The sequence below is a fragment of the Hippopotamus amphibius genome, chromosome 11 (genome assembly GCF_030028045.1).
Source record: "Hippopotamus amphibius kiboko isolate mHipAmp2 chromosome 11, mHipAmp2.hap2, whole genome shotgun sequence".
NCBI classification, from domain to species: Eukaryota; Metazoa; Chordata; class Mammalia; order Artiodactyla; family Hippopotamidae; genus Hippopotamus; species Hippopotamus amphibius.
The window spans coordinates 1,758,161-1,777,408 of record NC_080196.1 but is presented as its reverse complement, the minus strand read 5'-3'; the positions used below and the strand labels follow the sequence as shown (position 1 = coordinate 1,777,408).

The 19,248-nt window shown below is 45.1% G+C and overlaps 1 protein-coding gene across 1 annotated transcript in view; it reads left to right on the top strand.

The window, feature by feature from the left end:
- MYLK4 (myosin light chain kinase family member 4) overlaps positions 1-19,248 on the top strand; it is a 73,206-nt gene that overhangs the window by 37,794 nt on the left and 16,164 nt on the right. The window contains exon 2 of the mRNA XM_057699784.1: positions 16,744-16,822. Within this exon, the coding sequence (XP_057555767.1) occupies positions 16,744-16,822 (79 nt within the window). The remainder of the gene's footprint in view (positions 1-16,743; positions 16,823-19,248) is intronic.

Genomic DNA, 19,248 nt, shown 5'->3' with positions numbered 1-19,248 from the left:
TTTAGGCTAAGCTGTGAGCCACGAATGCACCACTGTCTTCACTTCATCAGAAGTGAATCCAGCTCCTTCTTGATGGCTAACACTTATGGGACCTTCCTTGAACTTCTCTATCCATCATACACACCGCTTCGTGACAAAACACTTTCTCCATACAGCGCACAAAGTCTTTGATAGATAACGGCACCTGGTACCTTTAGACCACAAAAAACGAAATCACTGCACGTTGCTCTTCTTTCGTGCAAATCACGAGTGGGGCATCCATTTTTGCTCGCGCTGCAGTTACAAATGAGCTGAAGTAGCATGTTCACGACCTGCACGGCCGTGACTGGGGAGACAGGAGCCCTGAACAGAAAGCACTGATAAGACAGTGTGGCCAACAGAAGTGTTAATAGAACCAAAGTGCGGATAATTTTTGACTCACCCTCGTAATTTAAAACTGTGATGTTTCATCTAAGCGGATTTTTCCAGTCTCTCCTGGTTCTGCCTTCAGCCACTGTGGAAAACACAGAGCTGATTTCCGTAATGAAGAACGTTCCTTTCTGCTTGTGTTGGTTTTGCTCATCGATGTTAGTTACCAATCTCGCTCCTGGGCGAACAAGGGATTGTCATTCTTATTCGAATCAACGAATGAAGGTCCCTGTTAAACAAGGAGGACAGGCTCGTTGCCAAGGTTTCCCAAGACCACGAATTTGCAAAGGAGCTGAGGGGTGCATCTTACGCCTCTCCACATCACTGCCTCTGAGCAACGCTGGGGAAGAAACGGGACTACCCCTGTCACACCCTTCCCCTCGGAGAGAGAGAGGGAAATGGGACTCTGCTGATAAAGTTCCCAAGAGAGCGCCCTCCGTGTTGACGGGGCCTAGTGCAGTGGGGAGAAGCCAACTCCACTGAAGCAACGCCCCTGCTGGCTGAGGAATGGAAAATAAACAGCACACAGCCAAACAAATAAGTGCACTGTTTTCCGTGATCTGCCCTAAAGACGTTTCCACGCAGGCATCTGGTTGCTACTAAATCATCGCAGCAGAGGGCCGATTCCAAGGGTGAAGGGACTTGGAAAACCCCCCCAGAAGCGGTTTCTTGCCAGCCGACAAGGATTCGGAGTGTGCTCCCTAAGCCTGCCACGGTTTAGCCTGGGTTCTGCAGCATCGCAGACTTTGCGAGCTGAAGGGCAGGAGAGGACGAGGGTGAGGACTTAGGCTCACTCCTTCGTTCTGGGACACACACGGTGAAGGGCTTCAGTGTAAAAGGCAAAGGCGTTGATTTAGCTCCTGTTTTAGTGCTGAGCTAGGTGACGTACAAAGAAATTGAATCAGACACTTCACAGGAACGAGCTGCTGCTCGGGCTTGCCTTCGGGCAAAATTGTCGTCATGCTAAAGGAGTAAAACGTGGCAGTGCCGGCACCTAACGCTAACCTCCTCTCGTTTCCATCGTCGAAAGTGCTTGTGAAGTGTCTCTGAAGCATGTCAAGGCGCTTATGGTCAATACAGACATATGAATAATAGATCTGAAAGATATACATTAAGCAAATGATTTCTACTAGGTATAAGACGTTTGTTGAGAAAGTGGTAAAATGGTATATTACTGGTGACACAAGGGTCTGAGCAGACTGTGAGCTTTCTCTGAGAGGTACAGGCCCACAAACCCCACTCCATGAGGATGTGGACTTGCAGGTGCCACGGGAGCCCGGGGGCTGGGCATCCAGCCTGATGCCGAGGGGGACGTAATAAACAGGTCGCCCCGTAAGAAACACTTTTGCAGATGACTGAGATGCTCAGCAAATAATGTCTGGCACCTGCACCCCCCGACCCCCAATCAATTAATCAGGTGCAGAGTTAGATGCTGAGGACTCCGTGGTGTCCAGGCAGGGTTGCTATGGTAAATACGTGATAGGTGGACAGCCAACACACAGGGAAGAAAGACCGGCTCCTCTTTCCGTGTAAGGATGAGAGCAGGGAGTGTTTTGAGGAAGAATTCAGAGGGAAGTCTTCTTGAGCACCGTCTTGAATGATGGGCAGGAATTCCATATGGTTTCTCAGGGTATGGCCCCTGGACCACTTACATCAGAATCACTTCCAGAGTTTGTGAAAAATGTTCTCGGGCTCCAGCACAGACCTACGGGTTAAGGCTCTCTGGGCGGGAGCTTAGTAGACTTCAGAACCACGGCCCCGAGGCCTGAGGCAGCAGAGGTGCTGAGGGTAGAAGCCTCCCTCCTTCCCACTCACCGTCCTCGGCTCTCTCCTTGACGGTCAAGGCACACTTTCCAACTTCCTGCTAATGATAACTCGCGGGGACAGCGAAATAAAACGAAAAGCTTTTATTCAAACACTGAAAATCGTGCAGCCAGGCGTCTACTCTTGGGACCAGGAGCACTCATGGTGACGCCGGTTCCCCGTGCAGGGCTGAGTGTAAGAAGAGGGAGTTCAGTCCCGCGTCCGTCGGAGCAGGGACCACCCGGTAGGTCCCCGCGCTGCCAGGTACGGACCCTTGAGTTGCTGGATCGAAGGGAGGCCCTGAGGCTGGCAGGGAAGCTGGGTCAGGAGCTGGCGGTGGGGATGCAAGCCCTGGAGGTCGCAGGGAATCTACGGTTCACCGACCAGGGTGGAAGTATTTGCCTATCTCAATAACTGGTATCAGGGTTCGCTGAATATTTTCCCGTATGTCCACAATAAAATAAAAGACAATGAGATAAAGTGCCAAGAGTTCAGTAAGGTATTTACATTCTCTGTAAATTGAGGGTTTAAGGATACCTTACAAGTAAAAGCACTTGCACTAGACCGTATCAGAGGCCGTGTACTATCTGTGTGCTTCTAAATTTTTGTTTTGTAAGAACTGGGCTAAATAAAATGACGTTTGTTCCTTTTCAAGTTGATAGCTTTCTAGCAACCAAGTTACAGAACTGTGTTCTTTGTGCTTTGGAGCTGATCTGAACATACTTCTAATTCTCTAGCGTTCCCGTTGTGACCGTTTTCATTGTCCCTGTCTTAGCTGCGGCTGCTGTAACAAAATGCCATGGCCTGGATGGCTGAAACAAACACACACTTTTTTCTCACCGTTCTGGAGTCCGGAGGCCTGAGGTCGGGGGCCCAGTTGGGCTCCGATGAGGCTTTCTCTCTGGCTGTAGAGGGCTGCCTTCCCCGGGGTCAGAGGAAGACCCCGATGTCTTCCTCTGCCTATAAACACACTAGTCTCATTGTAGGGACCCCGCCTCAGGACCTCATCTCAACCTGATCACCTCCCAGAGGCCCCGCATCCTAATGCACTCATCCTGAGAGTTAGGGTAGCAGGACCTTTGCACCTCAGTGCTGGTTTCTCTGCGGCCGGAGTTCAGGCCATTGGTGGAGCCCCCAGGGTTGAGTGGACAGTTCTCAGCATGACGTGTGAAAGCTGCCACTCTCTTCTGAGTCCCTCTGAGGACTCCTGGGTCGGTGTCAAGATTCTGGACATTCTGCGAAGGTCACTAACGTTCCGCACAGTGCTGGGTTCCCCAGCGTGTGCCTCGCAAGGCCCCTGGCTTCCAGACCGGCTGAGCTGTGTCTTGTCTCTGCCCCCCTTTCTCCCCTGCCCCCGTCTGAGCTGCCCCAAGGGTGACATGCCCTCTTTGTGGCTGGAGGCAAGATTCAAATCAATACAGGAGGCCGTGATAAATATTTTGTGAAAAGTGTCTTCACACCAAGTCATTGTGTCTGTTACCTAGGCCAGTGCGTCTCAAATGTTAACGTGCACCAGAGCATCACAGGGTTAGTGAAAACACAGATGCGGATGTGTGGGTGGGGAGGGGCTGACAGCCTGCATTTCTACCAAGCTCCCAGGTGGACCTGGCCACCGACCTCCTTGGAGTAGAAGGGACCAGACAACTGCAGGCAACTAAATCTTTGGACATAGTCATAACAGATGAGTTTATAGCTACAGAGTTTGTATTACATTCCACACTCAGAGACTTTTAAGAACTTTGCAGCTTCTCACGGTTTTTCAGAGATAGCTTTTTAAAGCCATTTTGCTTTGTAATATGCTTGCAAACTTTGCTGCCCTGGGGAAGCTGTGGAAAGGCAAACCCTAGGAGGTTAAATATTCCGCTCAGTGAATCTAAGTTCAGATCTTCCCTTACCACCAAGGGGCTACACAGCCCCTCCCCTTGGGGAACACTGGGTCCCCCCGTGGGACCCCAAGAGAGCACCCACTTCGGTGAGCCACCCGAGTGCAGGGGCTGGGCTGAACCGCCCACCGCTTACTTGGAGCAGGAGACAGGAGATGGAGTGATAAAAGCGAACCTAAAATAAAAATTAAAAAGCATAGTGAGAACACCATGTGAAATGAATCCTTATAAAACTGTCTGCGGCGGGGAGAAATCAAAGCGTTTTACTAGGTGATGAAAAAACGTTGTAAACGTCATGTGAACACATTCCAAGGTCGGGTCTTGTGTAGTGTAAGAGAGGAATTTTACTAAGGAAGACTCATTTTAATTCAATGAACACCAAGGAGCTCTCATCCCATGTATACCTGTGTTTGAAATTGGTTATTCACACACACACACACACACACACACACACACACCCGCCATCCCTCAGTTACCTTGCCGCACGGTCTGAAGTGCCAGGTGCTATTCTGGGGACAGACTCCCAGAGGGCAGGGGCCTGCCACGGTTCGGGGTGCGCCCTGGGAGGTGGTGTTCCCCCACGTCAGCCTGAGTCTCCCCTCCTCTGCTCACCTCCATTTCGGCGGAGGAGTTAAGTCGCTCGCAGTGACTACGTTTCGACCAGGAAGCAAGGCAGAGGATTCCAGGCTGAGGACCAGCGGTGCGGTCGGGAGTGTGGGCTTTTCTTGGCTCCCCCCCACCGCCCCCAAGATCATCTTGGGGGGGCAGCACCCCCAGACCCATTTCCACACGTGTCCCTCGTGGCAGGTGAGGAAGAGGCGGTGGTTTGCTGGATAATCACCCGTCCGGGGAGGATCCGAGACCCCTGATGGTGGGCGGCGGCGGGATGGTGAGGACCGCGGCCTCGCGGGTGTCTCCCTGTCGCCCGCACGGTGGGGGGGCAGCCTGGGTGGTGAGGAACCCAAAAACCTCCACAGCCAGAGTGACAGGGCCCCCAAACCTGGCAGTTCTTACAGTCCACGGGCTGGGGGTGGGCGCTGTAATTTTGCTTTTGTATTTCTAAGGCATAAGGTTAAAATTACAGAAAGTGTTCATTTTGGTACTTCCATAAGCAGTGATGTGCCCTCAGCTCAGGATATATGCAGTTAGTTTAGTTGTGTCCCATTGTGATGTCAGCAAAACAATTTTCTGAAGCAACTGTAATCCCCGAACACAGGGCAGTGGATGTCACCTGACATCCGCTAGATGATGCGTGTGAGTCAGCGGCAGGGATGCACTTCAGGTGGTGCCTGGGGTGGCCTGGCTTTTCAGTGATGCAGCCTGATGAACGGATGGCCTCGCCCTGAGATCACCAGTCCAGAAAGCACATCTTCCTTCACGCACATGGGTTCAGCGGGCACTTCTAGAACCCTGATCCTCCATGTGGTGCTGGGGAGCAGAGCTATGGGGGGGTCTGTACCCCAGTGCCGGGGACAGTACAACAACCTAGGAAAGGATCGCCGTGTTGTAGGCGTCCAGAGAAGGCAGCGGCCATCTCGGTCGTTCTGTCCTTTCAAATTTAAAGCCATTTCCGGGTTGCCCCCCCCCTTTTTTTTTTTTAAAGAACTTTCATTGAGATAGTTGACAATACAATAAACTGCATATATTTAGAGTGTACCATTTGGTATCCCAATCTCCCAATTCATTCCCTCCCAACCCTCCCCGCTTTCCCCACTTGGTGTCCATATGTTTGTTCTCTACATCTGTGTCTCTATTTCTGCCTTGCAAACCAGTTGATTTGTACCATTTTTCTATATTCCGCGTATATGTGTTAATTTACGATATTTGTTTTTCACTTTCTGACTCACTTCACTCTGTATGACAGTCTCCAGGTCCATCCATGTCTCTACAAATGTCCCAGTTTCCTTGCTTTTTACAGCTGAGTAATATTCCATTGTATATATGTACCACATCTTTTTTATCCATTCATCTGTTGATGGGCATTTACGTTGCTTCCACGTCATGGCTATTGTAAATAGTGCTGCAGTGAATACTGGAGTGCATGTGTCTTTTTGAATGATGGTGTTCTCTGGGTATATTATATGCTCAGTAGTGGGATTGCTGGGTCACATGGTAATTCCATTTTAAGTTTTTAAGGAACCTCCATACTGTTCTCTGTAGTGGCTGTATCAATTTACACTCCCACCAACAGTGCAGGCGCGTTCCCTTTTCTCCACACCCTCTCCAGCATTTACTGTTTGTCAATTTTCTGATGATGCCCATTCTGACCGGTGTGAGGTGATACCTCATTGTAGTTTTGATTTGCATTTCTCTAATAATTAGTGATGTGGAGCAGCTTTTCATGTGCCTCTTGGCCATCCTCATGTCTTCTTTGGAGAAATGCCTATTTAGGTCTTCTGCCCATTTTTTGATTGGGTTGTTTGTTTGTTTGATACTGAGCTGGATGACCTGTTTATATATTTTGGAGATTAATCCTTTGTCTGTTGATTCATTTGCAAATATTTTCTCCCATTCTGAGGGTTGTCTTTTCGTCTTGCTTATAGTTTCCTTTGCTGTGCAGAAGCTTTGAAGTTTCATTAGGTCCCACTTATTTATTTCTGTTTTTATTTCCATTATTCTAGGGGGTGGATCAAAAAAGATCTTGCTGTGATTTATGTCGAAGAGTGTTCTTCCCGTGTTTTCCTCTAGGAGTTTTATAGTGTCTGCCCTTACATTTAGGTCTTTAATCCATTTTGAATTTATTTTTGTGTATGGTGTTAGGGAGTGTTCTGATTTCATTATTTTACATGTAGCTGTACAGTTTTCCCAGCACCACTTATTGAAGAGGCTGCCTTTTCTCCATTGTATATCCTTGCCTCCTTTGTCATAGATTAGTTGACTGTAGTTTATCTCTAGGCTTTCTATCCTGTTCCATTGATCTATATTTCTGTTTTTGGGCCAGTACCATACTGTCTTGATCACTGTAGGCTTGTAGTATAGCCTGAAGTCAGGAAGCCTGATTCCACCAACTCCGTCTTTCCTTCTCAAGATTGCTTTGGCTATTCGGGGTCTTTTGCGTTTCCATACAAATTGTAAAATTTCTTGTTCTAGTTCTGTGAAAAATGCCGTTGGTAATTTGATTGGGATTGCGTTGAATCAGTAAATTGCTTTCAGGAATATAGTCATTTTCACAATGTTGATTCTTCCAATCCAAGGACATGGTATGTCCCTCCATCTGCTTGTGTCATCTTTGATTTCTTTCATGAGTGTCTTATAGTTTTCTGAGTACAGGTCTTTTGCCTCCGTAGGTGGGTTTATTCCTAGGTATTTTATTCTTTTTGTTGCAATGGTGAATGGGATTGTTTCCTTAATTTCTCTTTCTGATCTTTCATTGTTAGTGTATAGAAATGCAAGAAATTTATGTGTGTTAGTTTTGTATCCTGCAACTTTACCAAATTCATTGATTAGCTCAAGTAGTTTTCTTGTGGCATTTAGGATTTTCTATGTATAGTATCATGTCATCTGCAAACAGTGACAGTTTTACTTCTTTTCCAATTTGGATTCCTTTTGTTTCTTTTTCTTCTCTGATTGCTGTGGCAAGGACTTCCAAAACTATGTTGAATAGTAGTGGCGAGAGTGGACACCTTGTCTTGTTCCCAACCTTAGAGGGAATGCTTTCAGTTCTTCACCATTGAGAATGATGTTTGCTGTGGGTTTGTCGTATATCGCCTTTATTATGTTGAGGTAGGTTCCCTCTATGCCCACCTTCTGGAGAGTTTTCATCATAAATGGATGTTGAATTTCATCAAAAGCTTTCTCTGCATCTATTGAGATGATCATGTGGTTTTCATCCTTCAATTTGTTAATATGGTGTATCACATTGATTGATTTGTGTATATTGAAGATTCCTTGCATTCCAGGGATAAACCCCACTTGATCATGGTGTATGATCCTTTTAACGTATTGTTAGATTCTATTGACTAGTATTTTGTTGAGGATTTTTGCATCTAAATTCATCAGTGATATTGGTCTATAATTTTCTTTTTTTGTAGTATCTTTGTCTGGTTTTGGTATCAGGGTGATGGTGGCCTCATAAAATCAGTTTGGGAGTGTTCCTTCCTCTGTGATTTTTGGAAGAGCTTTAGAAGGATGAGTGTTAGCTCTTCTCTAAATGTTTGATAAAATTCACCTGCGAATCCATCTGGTCACGCACTTTTGTTTGTTGGGAGATTTTTCATCACAGTTTCAGTTTCATTACTTGTGATTGGTCTGTTCATATTTTCTATGTCTTCCTGATTCAGTCTTGGAAGGTTATACCTTTCTAAGAATCTGTCCATTTCATCCAGGTTGTCCATTTTATTGGCATATAGTCACTTGTAGTAGTCTCTTGTGGTGCTTTTTGTTTCTGCTGTGTCCATTGTAACTTCTCCTGTTTCATTTCTAATTTTATTGATGTGAGACCTCTCCCTCTTTTTCTTGATGAGTCTTACTAGAAGTTTATCAATTTTATTTATCTTCTCAAAGAACCAGCTTTTAGTTTAGTTTTGTTTCTTTTTTAAAATAAATTTATTTATTTAGCTGGTTTATTTGTTTATTGACTTCATTCAGTCTTTGTTGCTTCACACGGGCTTTCTCTAGTTGCGGTCATTGTAGTGCGTGGGCTCCTCATTGTGGTGGCTTCCCTTGTTGTGGAGCATGGGCTCTAGGCTTGAGGGCTTCAGTAGTTGCGGTACATGGACTCAATAGTTCTGGCTCACAGGCTCTAGAGCACAGACTCAGTAGTTGTGTTGCATGGGCTTAGTTGCTCCGAGGCATGTGGGATATTCCCGGAGCAGGGCTTGGACTCATGTTCCCTACTTTGGCAGGTGGATTCTTAATCTCTGTGCCACCTAGGAAGTCCCCAGCTTTTAGTTTTATTGATATTTGCTGTTTTCTGTGTTTCTATTTCATTTATTTCTGCTCTGATCTTTATGATTTCTCTTTGTCTACTAACTTTGGGTTTTGTTTGCTCTTCTTTCTCTAGTTTCTTTAGGTGTAAGGACAGATTGTTTATGTGGGATTTTTCTTGTTTCTTGAGGTAAGATTGTGTTGTTATAAACTTCCCTCTTAGAACTGCTTTTGCTGCATCCCATAGGTTTTGGATCATTGTGTTTTCATTGTCATTTGTCTCTAGATATTTTTTCATTTCCTCTTTGATTTCTTCAGTGATCTCTTGGTTATTTAGTAGCATATTGTTTAGGCTCCATGTGTTTATGTTTTTTACAGTTTTTTTCCTGTAATTGATTTCTAATCTCATAACGTTGTCATTGGAAAAGATGCTTGATGCAATTTCAATTTTCTTGAATTTACCAAGGCTTGATTTGTGACCCAGAATATGATCTATCCTGGAGAATGTTCCATGTGCACTTGAGAAGAACGTGTAATCTGCTGTTTTTGGTTGTAATGTCCTATAGATATCTATTAAATCAAGCTGATTTATTGTGTCATTTAAAGCTTGTGTTTCCTTATTAATTATCTGTGTGGATGATCTGTCCATTGGTGTAAGTGGTGTTAAAGTCCCCCACTATGATTGTGTTACTGTCAATTTCCTCTTTCATAGTTGTTAGCATTTGCCTTATGTATTGAGGTGCTCTCATATTGGGTGCATATATATTTATAATTATTATATCTTCTTCTTGGATTGATCCCTTGATCTTTATGTAGTGTCCTTTCTTGTCTCTTGTAACATTTTTTTATTTTAAAGTCTATTTTATCTGATATGAGTATCTGATTTTGATTTTCATTTGCATGGACTATCTTTTTCCATCCCCTCACTTTTAGTCTGTATGTGTCCCTAGGTCTGAAGTGGGTCTCTTGTAGACAGCATATATATGGGTCTTGTTTTTGTATCCATTCAGCCACTCTGTGTCTTTTGGTTGGTGCATTTAGTCCATTTACATTCAAGGTAATTATCGATATGTATGTTCCTATTACCATTTTCTTAATTGTTTTGTTGTTGTTTTTGTAGGTCCTTTTCTTCTCTTATGTTTCCTGCTTAGAGAAGTTCCTTTAGCATTTGTTGTAGGGCTGGTTTGATGGTGCCGAATTCTCTTAGCTGTTGCTTGTCTGTAAAGCTTTTGATTTCTCTGTCAAACCTGAATGAAGTCCTTGCTGGGCAGAGTATTCTTGGTTGTAGGTTCTTCCCTTTCATCACTTGAAATATATCATGCCACCCCCTTCTGGCTTGCAGAGTTTCTGCTGAGAAATCAGCTGTTTACCTGATGGGAGTTCCCTTGTATGTTATTTGTCATTTTTCCCTTGTTGCTTTTAATAACTTTTCTCTGTCTTTAATTTTTGTCACTTTGACTACTGTATGTCTTGGCGTGTTTCTCCTTGGGTTTATCCCACCTGGGACTCTCTGTGCTTCCTGGACTTGCGTAGCTATTTCCTTTCCCATGTTAGGGAAGTTTTCAACTAGAATCTCTTCCAATACTTTCTCGGGTCCTTTCTCTCTTTCTTCTCCTTCTGGAATCCCTACAATGCAAATGTTGGTGTGTTTAACATTGTCCCAGAGGTCTCTTAGGCTGTCTTCAGTTCTTTTCATTCTTTTCTCTTTATTCTTTTCCACATCAGTGATTATCACCATTCTGTCTTCCAGGTCACTTACTCACCCTTCTGCCTCAGTTAATCTGCTATTGGTTCCTTCTCGTGTATTTTTCATTTCACTTATTGTGTTGCATATCTCTGTTTGTTTGCTCTTTAATTCTTCTAGGTCTTTGGTAAACTTCTCGATCTTTGCATCCAGTCTTTTTTCAAAGTCCTGGATCATCTTTGCCATCATTATTCTGAAATCTTTTTCTGGAAGGGTGCCTATCTCCTCTTCATTTAGTTGTTTTTCTGAGGTTTTATCTTGTCCCTTCATCTGGTACAAAGTCTTCTGCCTTTTCATTTTCTCTATCTTTCTGTGGCTGTGGTTTTCAGTTCCACAAGACGAAATACTGCTGATACTGCTTGATCCTGCTGTCTGCCCTCTTGTGGAGGAAGCTGTCTAGGAGCCTCCTGTGTGCTTCCTGATGGGAGGGACTGATGGTGGGTAGGGCTGGGTGGGCGGAGCTCAGTAAAACTTTAATCTGCTTGTCTGCCAATGGCTGGGGCTGTGTTGCCACCTTGTTGGTTGTTTGGCCTGAGGCTACCCAGCACTGGAGCTTACAGGCTCTTTGGTGGGGCTAATGGTGGACTCTGGGAGGCCTCACACCAATGAGCACTTCCCAGAACCCCTGCCGCCAGTGTCACTTTCCACTCGGTGAGCCACAGCCTTCCCCCACCTCTGCAGGCAACCCCCCAACACCAGGAGGTAGGTCTGGTTCAGTCTCCTATGGGGTCACAGCTCCTTCTCCCTGGTTCCTGGTGAGCACAGTTTTTTGTGTGCCCTCCAAGAGTGGAGTCTGTGTTTCCCCCAGTCCTGTGGAGGTGCTGCAATCAAATCCCGCTGACTTTCAAAGTGATTCTCTGGGGATTCCTCCTCCCATTGCTGGACCCGCAGGTTGGGAAGCCAGACGTGGGGCTCAGAACCCTCACTTTAGTAGGTGGACTTCTGCGGTATAACTGTTCTCCAGCTCGCGTGTCACCCACCCAGCATTTATGGGATTTGATTTTAACTCAGTTGTGCCCCTCCTACCATCTCATTGCGGCTTCTCCTTTGTCTCTGGATGTGGGGTGTCTTTTTTGGTGAGTTCCAGTGTCTTTCTGTCGGTGATTGCTCAGCAGTTGGTTGTAATTCTGGTGCTCTTGCAAGAGGGAGTGAGCGCACGTCCTTCTACTCCGCCATCTTGAACTGTCTCCAGGGTTGCCTTTCAAAACTGATTTCTATTGAATGCGAATGAAAGAGGGACTGGGCAAAGTTGTTTGATCGCATTAATTTTCCTTCTAGTTATCCCACCTCTCAGGAAAAGCCGGGTCTTAGTGTTGTGCTGGGAGGATTGTGGCACTTGGCACATGCCTGTGCACCGTGTTGCTTCCTCTAAGGGTCTCGATTCCACAGCAATAAGTGAAACCATGACAGAGACAGGAGTATGAAGTGCGTACAATTGCTTTAATCTGTCACGAAAGTCATTTGAGAAACGAATCCTGACCTCTTAAAAGCAGGACTTTGAGGAAGGAGGAAAAGAGTTTGCAAGCATTGAGCTGGTAGTTCTAGTTAGCTACTTGCCCTTGAACCTGCTAATTAGAATGATTCTTCTCTAAAGCATATACTTCAGAAAAGTGGAATGTGAGAAATAGTGTTATCTAGCAGCATGGTCTCCAAAGTATTTTGATTGTGCATGGCTATCAGCAAACTATTTCTAAGCATACGACAATAGGTTTATCTGTTTATAAATTATATAAATGGATAAACAATACATGTATATTTATTTTTATAAACATTTAATATATTACAGGCATAAATTATATGTGCCCAATATTACTAATATATGTTTTAAAAAACGTAAGTGACATATACATTTGGAAAGAATGCAGAAGGAATAGAAATTAGGTCTAACATTTCCTTCATGCCCGCAAGCGTAGCTGGATGAGCTTGGGCGCAGACGCCCGCTCAGGACGCCGGCCTGGGACGGGCAGAGCAGACAGAGCAGAGCTGTGTTTTGAATACCTGGCCATGTGGGCAAATCCCCTTTCTTGCCCGTGTCATTCTAAATCCACTGATATTATAAAAGGAGCGGGGAAATGGTTACGAAAGGAACCCACGTGCAAATACATGAGTCATGATAAAGTGAACAAGTAAACAACTGTGAGTGAAACGGGGCCCTCCTGCTCGTCTGGGCCTCAATGTGGACTCAGCAAAGCACGTGGTGTCTGACCTGGTTTTCATCCCTTAGCAGAGGGTGGTCATAATCCTGCCGGGAGCACCGTGCTTCCAGCTCTGACCAGGCCTCTCTAATCAGTACAGAGTATGTTTGTTTGTGGAAAACAAACAAGATGTGTCTACAGACCTGTACTTCCTATTTTAGCGACTTCTACACATAACTTGGAAACACTAAGTAAGAAGGTCCCACTGAAGTTGCTGTCCAGAAACAGCAAAGGAGAAATATGTCTTCTGTTCTTTGGGAACTCTTCAGTCCAAAGTTCCTCTAGATGTCAGTATGACATAGGGAAATGGAAATACAATAGCCTGTGGCAATGAATAAAGACTGTCTTACGTTATTTAAATGGTAAAACATATCTGATATATAACTGAAGAAAAAAATGGCCTTGTTTGGAAGCTCATTTCTTACCTTCCTCAAAATCAACAGTTCTCCTGTTGGTCCAGTCAGACCACTGTACCCCGAGAGCGTTAGCACATCCTGTGGGCCCCCACCACTGACACCAAGACATCCCTGGAGGCAAACGCCTGGGTCAGCTCGCCGTGGAGTCTTACAGCCAGATTCTCAATTTTACATATTTTGGTAGACTGAAATCCACCGACACAGGTGGGTTTCATTACTAAGCCCACCTGTACTTTTACCATCATGTTCACGCCATCCAGAATACACTCAGAAGAAAAAGGCCTGTCCACCATGGGTTTTCACTGCAAAAAAGAATCATCAAAAGACAAAGCTATAAAATATCTTTAAGAATTTGTAAATTATCTTATCTGACTCATTTTTTCTCTCTTCCTTCCTCATTCCCTCCCTCTCTCTCTCTCCCTTTCTTTCTTTCTTTCTTTCAGCTGAATTGGGTCTTCATTGCTGCACACGGGCTTTCTCTAGTTGCAGCAAGCAGGGGCTACTCTTTGTTGCAGTACGCGGGCTTCTCATTGCAGTGGCTTCTCTTGTTGCAGAGCACGGGCTCTAGGCGCTCAGGCTTCAACAGCTGTGGTGCACAGGCTTAGTTGCTCTGTGGCATGTGGGTCTTTCCAGACCAGGGATTGAACCTGTATCCCCTGCATTGGCAGATAGGTTCTTTTTTTTTTTTTTTTTTTAATTTATTTATTTATTTATTTATTTATTTTTTGGGGGGGTACACCAGGTTCAATCATCCGTTTTTATACACATATCCCCATCTTCCCTCCCTTCCTTGACTCCCCCCCCCCAAGCCCCCCCTACCCTCCCCGCCCCAGTCCTCAAAGGCATCTTCCATCCTCGAGTTGGACTCCCTTTGTTATACAACAACTTCCCACTGACTATTTTACAGTTGGTAGTATATATATGTCTGTGTTACTCTCTCGCTTCGTCTCAGTTTCCCCTTCACCCCCCGCCCCCTCCCATACCTCGAGTTCTCCAGTCCATTGGCAGATAGGTTCTTAACCACTGCTCCGCCAGGGAAGCCCGTATCTGACTCATTTTCAAAATTGGAATGCAATTCTTTCTTCCATGCTAATTCTAATCTTTTGACCAATAAATATTTATTTCTTTACTAGTTGATTTCTATTTTATGCCGTTCTCTTTTAATCTTTTTTCTTCCCTCCTGTGGTGCCAGCTATATGGTAGATATTCAATCAATATCAATGATATACCTTGCCTATAATCTTCTATTTCTTGTTTCAGAGTGAGAGTACAGCTGTAGTTAAGAGTTAGAATCCTGGTTATACCATTTCTGAATTATATAACCCTGTGAAATTACCCAACTTTATTATAAAAGGGGCTAATAGTATCTATCTCAAAGGGTTGCAATGAGGAACAAGCAGTTAATAATGTAATATGCTTAGAAACGTGCCTGGTATGTAGTCAGTACTTAGTATATATTAGCCATCACCACCACCACCATCATCACCATCACCATCATCACCACCATCACCATCACCACCAACATCACCATCACCACCATCACCACCACCATCACCATCATCATCATCACCACCATCATCACCACCATCACCATCACCATCATCACCATCACCATCATCACCATCATCATCACCATCATCACCACCATCACCATCGTCACCACCATCATCACCATCATCACCACCATCACCATCGCCATCATCACCATCACCATCATCACCACCATCACCACCAACATCACCATCAACACCATCACCACCACCATCACCACCACCATCACCATCATCACCACCATCATCACCATCATCACCACCATCACCATCATCATCACTACCACCATCACCACCACCACCACCATCACCATCACCACCACCATCACCATCATCACCACCATCACCATCACCACCACCATCACCACCAACATCACCATCACCACCACCATCACCACCATCACCACCACCATCACCATCATCACCACCATCACCACCATCACCACCAACATCACCATCACCACCACCACCACCACCATCACCACCACCATCACCACCATCACCATCACCACCACCATCACCACCACCACCATCACCATCATCACCACCACCACCATCACCATCACCATCACCATCACCATCATCACCACCATCACCATCACCATCATCACCATCATCATCTCCCTGGGCTAAGTGCTATGGATTCAAAGATGAATCAGTATTTTGCCCACTTGAGGCCTATAATCTAGGGGGAAATCAATGAGAAAAGGCATTTAAGAAAGTGCTGCAAGCTATACTGGGGTGTGAGTATGTGCTGATTGCTGTGCAAGTGTAAAGGAAGGAAACTAAAGGACATTTTCCTGCCCTTTCACTTAAAAGAGAAGACTCTAATCTCTAATTTTGGTTTTCTGCAGATTTACTAAACATGCCTCTGTGCTTGAAGGTTCTTATCTGAAAAATGGAAATGCTCTGAACCTATGGGACTGCGCTTTGGATGGTTTAAAAGCACATTTATAATTTGTCTTGGTATCTGTGACCTGCACTCACACGGTGTTTCATGCTTGCAAGTCACCCTCAGGCAAATTTCTCTCTGTTTCCAAAGAAAAAAAGACTGATTCTTTGAACATCCATACAATTTCATTAATTTATAATGTATAACTTCAGAACTTATGATAATTTGGGTGGATTGGGCTAATGTTTACCTTTTATGTAGTATTTAAAAAGGGTTTGCTTAGCTAATTCAGAGAAACCAGGACTGTGAGGAGAATGTTTACCGCCTTAGGAAAGGGGCCACCTGTTCTAAGCAAGGTATCAATAGAAGCCCCTGTTATAAAAGCTTACTTTAGTCTCCTGCTTTCTGGTTTACAAAACCCATTCACATATAGCCTTTCATTTTTATTTGATGTGTATGTGAACTATATCAAGACAATATAAACAGAGGTCAAGGGGGACATACACATTATCAATATCCTTTAATCTATCCATGAAGATGGGCCTTCTTCTACAAACAGTGCCAGAGTCGTACAAAGTTTCTTTTAAATTAGTGAGTTCATTTGCTTTCAAATACTCTCGTCTACAGAGGGCTTCATTAATTCAGACTGTTCTGCCCCCTAAATTGCTATTTATTTGGGTATTTTTCCTGTGTTTGAATTGTGTAATATAGTGGTTCTCAATCTGGGGTGAGTTTGCCCACCACTTAGCAATTTCTGGAGGCATGTTTTGCATCCTACAATGGTGGGGGGTGGGGAGGCGGGGAGGGTACTGTTGGCTCCTGGTGGGCAGAGGCTGGAGATGCTGCTAGACTTCCTATAAGCCTTGTGACAGTCCCCATAACAATTCTCCAGCCATGAGGGTCCCCGAGCATCTGAGTATTGAGGTCGAGAGACCCTGATGGGACGCGTCACTCACATTACTCATTACTCCATCCTGTACCCACAGGCTAAGGAACAGGTGTGGCCACACCCCAGCCTGAAGGAAACCGCTCCTGCCAAAGGCAAAAGGACAGAGCCCCCCACAGGTAACCTTTTTATAAGGCTATCGATTTATGGATAAAGAGAGCTCCGTTACACAAGCTGTGTGGTTGCTCTTATTCAGAGGAAGTCACATGTTTGTGACACCCGGTGTCCAGTGAAGTGCTGTTGGCACACCTTTGCTTGATGGGCTTTGGACCTTACTAGTTACAAACTGGAAAGTCTTTGGGGGCCCAACGCTCTGTCCGCTGGTCACATGCTCTCTTCCTTTGCTTTCCTAAAGCTTGTATCTGCTGATAAAGAGAAGCCTGAATAGAGAGGCCATCCTGTGAAGCCAAAATTACACTCACCACATGCGTCCTCCGTTGAAATGTTTTGTGTCCTATGGTAGCTTTCAGAGAGATCTTCCCGGAAGAACGAGCTTTCCTCCGAGAAAGAAACGGTTAATAAGCTCGACAAGAAACATGCTGAGAAGACCCCTGCCTCTCTAGTTCAGAGAAGTTTGGCCACATTTCGTGCGGAAAGACCACAAGATGAAGTAGAAGATTTTGCTCTAAGAAGCTCCACAGAGCTAAGAGAAAGTGAAGACGGAAGAGACATTTCATGTCCAGAGAGACCGAGCCATCGAGAATATAATGGCCCTGCGGGTAAAAATGAATGTCCAGTGTTCAGTGGAGAGAAAAATGGGCTTCGGTCTAAGGAAGGGCCTGGTGACAGAGAAGCGAAGGGAAAAGGGGAACCCGAGATTCCACATGCAACAGTGCTGGACAAGAGTCCAAATAAAGACCAGTGTGTTCTTAGAACTAACGGTGGTCCATCCTGCGAAAGGCAGGGTCTAAGGCATCTGCTCCCACAGCTGACGTTTCCTGTAGATCCACGTGACATCACAATTTAAGGCCATATCAAAGGACAACTGAAGTGGCTCTTTAAAGCAACAGTTTAGAAGCCACTTTCCCAGCTGTGTGGATTGTTCTTGGCCACGTTTTCCTGCCGTTATTTTTTCTTCTTGCCTGTGATGTTTTCAGGCATTTTATTGTTTTCTAAGTCTTCTACCAACTGATAGATGGACAAAATGATTACTAGTAATCCCATCCAGTATTTTTTAAACATCAAGGAAAAGCTTCTTATTTTTAGCAATATAGAGCACATCCTTCCTAAGATCAATAATTAAACAATGATCAGCTTGATCAGATGTATAAATTGGCTGCTTCCCAAATACTATGAGGATTGAGTATGAAATAGGTTATGAAATGATTCTTCCTCAACTGTAAAGTTTCACATATAAATTCAGGCAATTGTGCAGCCAATTAAAATAAATCGATCTATGTCTATGAGCCACAGAATCTATCTGGAACAAATAGCATCCCAATTCAAACACCTGTGGTGTTTTTTAGGGATTTAAGACATAATTCTTATTTCATTTTTTTTTCGGCTGCCTTGTGCAGCTTGTGGAACTTTAGTTCCCTGACCAGGGACTGAACCCGCGCCCTCGGCAGTGAGAGCATGGAGTCCTAACCACCGGAGCACCAGGGAATTCCCCTTATTTCATTCTTAGCGAACGTATTTTGGAATCTAATTGTAGAGAAGCCTAATTTTCCAGGCATTAAATGTAAACACTAATGTTTACTAAGAAAGTCCATCACTGCAGAGATGTTTTTACTAAGGTCTGGAGCCATTGGGAAACTGAAGTTAGGGCAGGTCTTTCACCGGTAAAGGTTAACTCTCACGGCTGTTACTATTCAGAAAACATTGTTTTTTATTATGCTTTAACATGGTCATTTCTCTCCTCTTTAAGGAAGGGACGTGAAAATTAAGATCAAATTAGCTAGGGAGTCATAAGATGACCGCCTTTGTAAAGGGGTCACCAGGAGGTCGTGGGGGAGAGCCGTCTCCACCTGTTCCCTTGCTGCTGGGGTGATGGGGAGGCGGCCTGCTCCATCTTGCCCCCAGCACTGACATCACCAACTCCCCATCGTGAGGCTTACATCCCTTCACCAAAGCATCACCCATCTGAAAGTCCCTCCCGGACACCTTGAGAGGCGTGGCTGGACTTTATTTTCCAGGTGTATCAGCAGCATAAACGCCATTTCCCATCATGAACCCCGGGAAAGTCAGCGCTGGGACCCTTTTTGCAGAACTCGGATCCAGCAGAGCCCTCGGGCGGCAGGCAGGAAGCGGAGAGAGGTGGAGGAGAGCTTGGTCCAGGAGGAGAACAAGAAGAGCAGAACGACGTGGCGGGTGCAGGTGACGAATGCGTGTGGAGGACACAGGAAGCCCGGGCAGAGCCCTGGGGTCCCCTGGAGCGAAGGCCTCCAGGCAACACGCTCTCATGATCCCCCGGGTAGGAAACAGCCCTTGTTGTGGCCCTTTAAAGCTCCTTAAGCTTTCCAGCAAGCTTTTCTGACTAAATTTCACTTAGCCTAACGGCCCGAAGGAGGCATCATGCTGTATGGATGTCGTTTGTGTTCATAAC